The sequence below is a fragment of the Entelurus aequoreus genome, linkage group LG08 (genome assembly GCF_033978785.1).
Source record: "Entelurus aequoreus isolate RoL-2023_Sb linkage group LG08, RoL_Eaeq_v1.1, whole genome shotgun sequence".
NCBI lineage: Eukaryota > Metazoa > Chordata > Actinopteri > Syngnathiformes > Syngnathidae > Entelurus > Entelurus aequoreus.
Window position 1 is genome coordinate 74,073,810 of NC_084738.1, and position 6,094 is coordinate 74,079,903.

Here is a 6,094-nt window from a genome sequence, read left to right on the forward strand (position 1 = left end):
CGCATTTTTACTTATTCGCATATCGTGTGAAAAAACGAAAATGTATTACTTGCGTCAGACTCGTCTCAGTGAACTTTAAAGCTTCTCAGGCTTAGCGTAGCTTGCTAGTTAGCTTAGCCTGCGCGCTACTAAGAAAGAGAGGCGGAAGTTATCGACAACAAGATCAAGTGTTAGTGTATAAAATATTGAGAGATTTGAGGGCTACATGTATTGTTTAAGTACAACTGTTCTTCGCCAGGTGTTCTTTGGCCGCCCTGGCCCACGTTTTCCCGGTGGTGTCCATCTTAACGCTGCCTTTGGTATCCTCTCGTTGTCCGGTTTTTGAAAATAGCTAGCTAGGCTATAGACTATATCAGGGGTCACCAACGTGGTGCCCGCGGGCACCAGGTAGCCCATAAGGAAGAAGTTAAACAGGACAATACTGCCATCTACTGGATAGCCCCCTGGAACACTGAAATTCAAGTATTTATTTTATTTATATGTATAATAAAATAAATATATATACATATATACATATAGCTAGAATTCACTGAAAGTCAAGTATTTCATATATATATATATATATATATATATATATATATATATATATATATATATACATATATATATATATATATATATATATATATATATATATATATATATATATATATATATATATATATATATATATATATATATATATATACACTACCGTTCAAAAGTTTGGGGTCACATTGACATGTCCTTATTTTTGAAGGAAAAGCACTGTACTTTTCAATGAAGATAACTTTAAACTAGTCTTAACTTGAAAGAAATACACTCTATACATTGCTAATGTGGTGAGTTGGTGAATTCTAGCTGTAAATATACTCCCCTATTAACCACGCCCTTAACCACGCCCGCGCCCCCACCCCACCTCCCGGTATCGGAGGTCTCAAGGTTGGCAAGTATGTTGATTTTATAGTAATGATGTATATCCGCTATCACTTCAACGTCACAAAATAGACACTTTATATTGTTATATTTAGTATGGAGAGCGAGGTGAAGCAAGGCGCCGCTGGTGTAGTGGTATCATGCAAGATTCCCATTCTTGCGACCCGGGTTCGATTCCCGGGCGGCGCACGTACTTTTTTCCCCTCCAAACATCAATGTATTTCATCGTCATAATGTCATTTGAGCATTTTAAAGTTATTGAAAACGTCGTCACCTTTGAAATGTGTCGTTTTATGCGCGTTTAGAACCTTCATGAAGACGCTACTCACACATTATCCTGACAAATGTTGCCATTCTCGATTACAGCCGTGCGTGTATAAAGTGTGGTTCTTTACTGGGGGGGAAGGCAATCCGTGCAGGTTTTCTTGACGATGTAGTAACAAGCCCCGCCCGGTAACGACGCCCAAACAAGCAGCAAGGTCCGAGAATGGACCCCCGGCCCCCGCCGCCCGATTGCTCCAGCATGGACGCCCCTTGCTGCATGTGTCCCCCCTGCCTCTTCACGCCCAAAGCCGCCGAGCCCCTGCAGGACCTGTGGAAGCTCTCGGACGAGCCCAGGAGGAGGTTCGTCGTGGGGGTTCTGCTGCGCTGCCGCAGCGTGCCGGTCCTGGAGAACCTGCAGACGTCCCTGCGCCTCACCTCCTGGAACCTGCTGAGCTACTCGCAGTCCAAGAGGCAAACCTTGCCCGAGTTTTACGCGCGTCTGGACAAGAAGGCGCAGCCTGCGCCTCTGGTCAGAGACATCTGGTACTGGTTCGACACCAGCCCGGACTCGGTGCAGCTTCGGTACCTCTGCCACCTGTTGCTGCAGTGTGACCCAGAACTGCTCAGCATGGCCAAGCATCTGATCGGCGTGGTCGTGGTCAGACTCAAACGACAGCTGGAGGAACAAACTAAAGGTACAAAAAAAAAGTACACACAAAAATACTCCTAAATATTCATTTCTCCATGAAAAGAAGAATTGACATTGGCGCTCAATAATGCATGTATAGGCCAGGGGTCTCCAAAGTGTGGCCCCGGGGCATGCAGGCCCGGCCCTAACCAATCTGGCGCCCTATCAGGGCCGGCCCGTGGCATAGGCCGTATAGGCAAATGCTAAGGGCGCCGTCCATCAGGGGGCGCCACGCCAGTGCCACAAATGTTGGAGAAAAAAAAAAAGAAAAAAAAAAGTTGGTACTATTATTTCTAAATACAAAAAATAATCCCACGTTAATTAAAATGCAAAGTAAAGCCTATTTAATAGAAAAAATATTTATTACAACATTACGCCCCCCCCTCCCCCCCTTCCCTTATCATGACTCTTTTTGGACGTCACCACATCAAAAAAATCAACACAAGATGTCAAAACGGCCAAAACTGTCAGGTGCCCAGGGAAGAAAAAAGAGAAAAGAAGAGGAGAAACGAGAAAAAGACCGAGGTAGCAGGTAGGTAACGTTAGCCTACATGAAATTATTTGTCTGTTACAGAATGTGATAGTAACCTGGCTTTAGCATTAAGCTAATGTCACATGATTCGGCAATTGCTAATCAATAAATGGCTAGTTCTGTTTTAACGTCTAGTTCAGGGGTCGGCAACCCAAAATGTTGAAAGAGCCATATTGGACCAAAAATACAAAAACAAATCTGTCTGGAGCCGCAAAAAATTAAAAGCCATATTACATACAGATAGTGTGTCAAGAGATATACATTTAAAGGACTTAAAGGAAACTAAATGACCTCAAATATACCTACAAATGAGGCATAATAATGCAATATGTACATATAGCTAGCCTAAATAGCATGTTAGCATCGATTAGCTAGCATTAATGCAGTAACCAAATATGTCTGATTAGCACTCCACACAAGTCAATAACATCAACAAAACTCACCTTTGTGCCTTCACGCACCACGTTAACAGTTGGGTGGACAAAATGAGATAGAAAAAGTGGCATAAAACACGTCCTAGAAAGTCGGAGAATGTTATACATGGAAACAAACTAAGGTGAGTTCAAGGACCGCCAAAATTAGTAGGACAAAACGGCGCTCACCAGATACTCGAATCAGTGAAGCATGTTTAATATAAACACTGTGTTATAACAATTAGTGTCATGTTTGTCCTCCTACAGAAACCATATTAAAACAAAAAATATATTTTTTCCCCTCATCTTTTTCCATTTTTCATACATTTTTGAAAAAGCTCCAGAGAGCCACTAGGGCGGCGCTAAAGAGCCGCATGCGGCTCTAGAGCCGCGGGTTGCCGACCCCTGGTCTAGTTAATATTGTGGAGGGGGCTAAATTGTTATGGAAAATAATAATGTAACGTTAGGTAATTACAGTACTCCCCACCTTACATTCCTCAGGGACATTTGTATTAGACCTATTAAGCAGGTGTTTTTGTTGACATTGTTATTGCCTTCTGGTTAGTTAGCTAATGTTTGCCCTGCAGGTAATAGTCACTTTTCCACCCCTTTATATATTAGGTATAGTTGTAAGCCTAGTTGTTAAAGTGCACATCATTAATGTTAATTAAGCAATATTACATGAGAGGGAATGCTGTTTTTTAATTTGAGCACTGCTGTGAATCGGTTAAAGATAATCATAACATAACATTCTCATATAATATGTTAATTTGCTTTCTTTAAGTAAAAAAAAAAGGTCAAAGACAAAGCTATTCGGTTTCTTGTGAGTATATACACTTCACTGCCGATGTGGGGGGGCGCCACCTAAAATCTTGCCTAGGGCGCCAGATTGGTTAGGATCAGGCCTGCGCCCTAGGCAAGATTTTAGGTGGCGCCCCCCCCCCCCCCACATCGGCAGTGAAGTGTATATACTCACAAGAAGCCGAATAGCTTTGTCTTTGACCTTTTTTTTTTTTACTTAAAGAAAGCAAATTAACAATCAGAATAGTTAACGAGATACAAAAAAATATGAATAAATAAATTAATACAAAAAATAAAAAATGAATATATGAAATACAATATTTTTTACATACATAAACACAAAATAAAACGTGTCAACAAGTTGCATAAAATAAATTAAAAATACAAACCAGTATGACTTTAACAACTAAAGGGGATCCTACAGAGTTCTCTATTTGTGCTTTTTAATATTGCATTAACTAGAATGACTTATAAATTACTGTACACCAGGGAGTACTGTAATTACCAAACGTCACATTATTATTTTCCATAACAACTTAGCCCCCTCCACAATGTTAACCCGACGTTAAAACAGAGATTAGCAATTGCCAAATCATGTAACGTTAGCTTAATGCTAAAAAGCCAGGTTACTGTCACATTCTGTAACAGACAAATAATTTCATGTAGGCTAACGTTATCTACCTGCTACCTCGGTCTTTTTCTCGTTTCTCCTCCTCTTTTCTCTTTTTTCTTCCCTGGGCACCTGACAGTTTTGGCCGTTTTGACATCTTGTGTTGATTTTTTGATGTGGTGACGTCCAAAAAGAGTCATGATAAAGGAAGGGAGGGGGGGCGTAAGGTTGTAACAAATAATATTTCTATTAAATAGGCTTTACTTTGCATTTTAATTAACGTGGGATTATTTTTTGTATTTAAAAATAATAGTACCACCTTTTTTTATTTTTTTATTTTTCCTCCAACATTTGTGGCACTGGCGTGGCGCCCCCTGATGGACGGCCCCCCTTAGCATTTGCCTATACGGCCTATGCCACGGGCCGGCCCTGCCCCCGGGGCCATTTTGCTGCCCGCAGCTAGTTTTTTTAATGACCCGAGACGCATATTGTTGTGGCTTGTGCAGCCCTTTGAGACACTCGTGATTTAGGGCTTTCTAAGTAAACATGGATTGATTGATTGATTGATTGATATTGAAAATACTATAAAAAAAATACATTAAAAAGTGGAATTAAAGAACAAAGAGGTGGAATGTAACGAGAACATGTAAAATAAATGTATGACTTATTTTTTTTAATGATGAGGATGATGATGCAGGGGTGTCAAACTCAAATACAGAGTGGGCCAAAATTTAAAACTGAACAAAGCCGCGGGCTAAGGTTAAACAAATGAACCTTTAACGTACTCTACGAGCTATCGTCACGTCCGCTTTTCATCCATTCTAACATCGTACACACACACACGAGCAATGCATACTTCATCAACAGCGATACAGGTTACACTGAGGGTGCCAGTATAAAAAACTTTAACACTGTTAGAAATACACGCCACACTGTGAATCCACACCAAACAAGAATGACAAACATAACATAACACAACATAAACACAACAGAACAAATACCCAGAACCCCTTGCAGCACTAACTCTTCCGGGGACGCTACAATATACCCCCCCCCCAACCCCGCCCACCTCAACCTCCTCCCAAATTCCGAGCTGCTGTTTTGAGGCGTGTTAAAAAAAAATGAAAAATGCACTTTGTGACTTCAATAATAAATATGGCAGTGCCATGTTGGCATTTTTTTCCCCCCCATAACTTGAGTTGATTTATTTTGGAAAACCTTGTTATATTGTTTAATGCATCACAACAAAATTAGGCATAATAATGTGTTCATTCCACCACTGTATATATCGGTATCGTTTGATATCGGAATCGGTAATTAAGAGTTGGACAATATCGGAATATCGGCAAAAAAGCCATTATCGGACATTTCTAATAATAATACGTCCTTAGTCTGTTTATTATTATTATAATCATGATTGCATTAAGCCTCATGTGTCTTTAAAACTGTGTGACGCCTCCATTCCGAACTTTAATCAAGGTCCCTTGAACGCATCACAATTATGTGCTTCCAGATATATATTTATTATATTCTACTTTTCTTCTATTGCCTTTTGTCCCACTTGGTAATGCACTAGAGATGTGACGTTTGCGAATGAATCGAGTCTTTTGAACGACTCTTAAGCGAACGATGGGAACCGATTCCCACTTGCGAGTCATTCGTTTGGGCGCCGTTTTTTTTTTAATAAATTTTTTTATACACACATACAGATAAGAGAAAATAACTTTGAACTTTTATTTGGATTTTCAGTGTGCAGCCCTGATGGTGACAGCGATGAAGACCCGCACGATCCGGTCGTCACCTTCGCAAAGTCCACACCCGAGCCCGTCAAAAACCGCGACATCTTGGGCAGTCTTCCTGCAGACCTGTCC

General features: G+C 40.6%; 1 protein-coding gene and 1 non-coding gene across 2 annotated transcripts in view; both read left to right on the forward strand.

The window, feature by feature from the left end:
• Positions 1-1,033: 1,033 nt before the first annotated feature.
• trnag-ccc (transfer RNA glycine (anticodon CCC)) lies at positions 1,034-1,104 on the forward strand. Its single transcript has one exon. It is a non-coding gene; the product is annotated as a tRNA-Gly (tRNA).
• A 268-nt stretch (positions 1,105-1,372) lies between these two features.
• LOC133655223 (F-box/WD repeat-containing protein 10-like) overlaps positions 1,373-6,094 on the forward strand; it is a 19,984-nt gene continuing 15,262 nt past the window's right edge. The window contains exons 1-2 of the mRNA XM_062055192.1: positions 1,373-1,874; positions 5,973-6,094. The exon at positions 5,973-6,094 is cut by the window's right edge and continues 13 nt beyond it. Of these exons, the coding sequence (XP_061911176.1) occupies positions 1,403-1,874; positions 5,973-6,094 (594 nt within the window). The 5' untranslated portion in view covers positions 1,373-1,402. The remainder of the gene's footprint in view (positions 1,875-5,972) is intronic.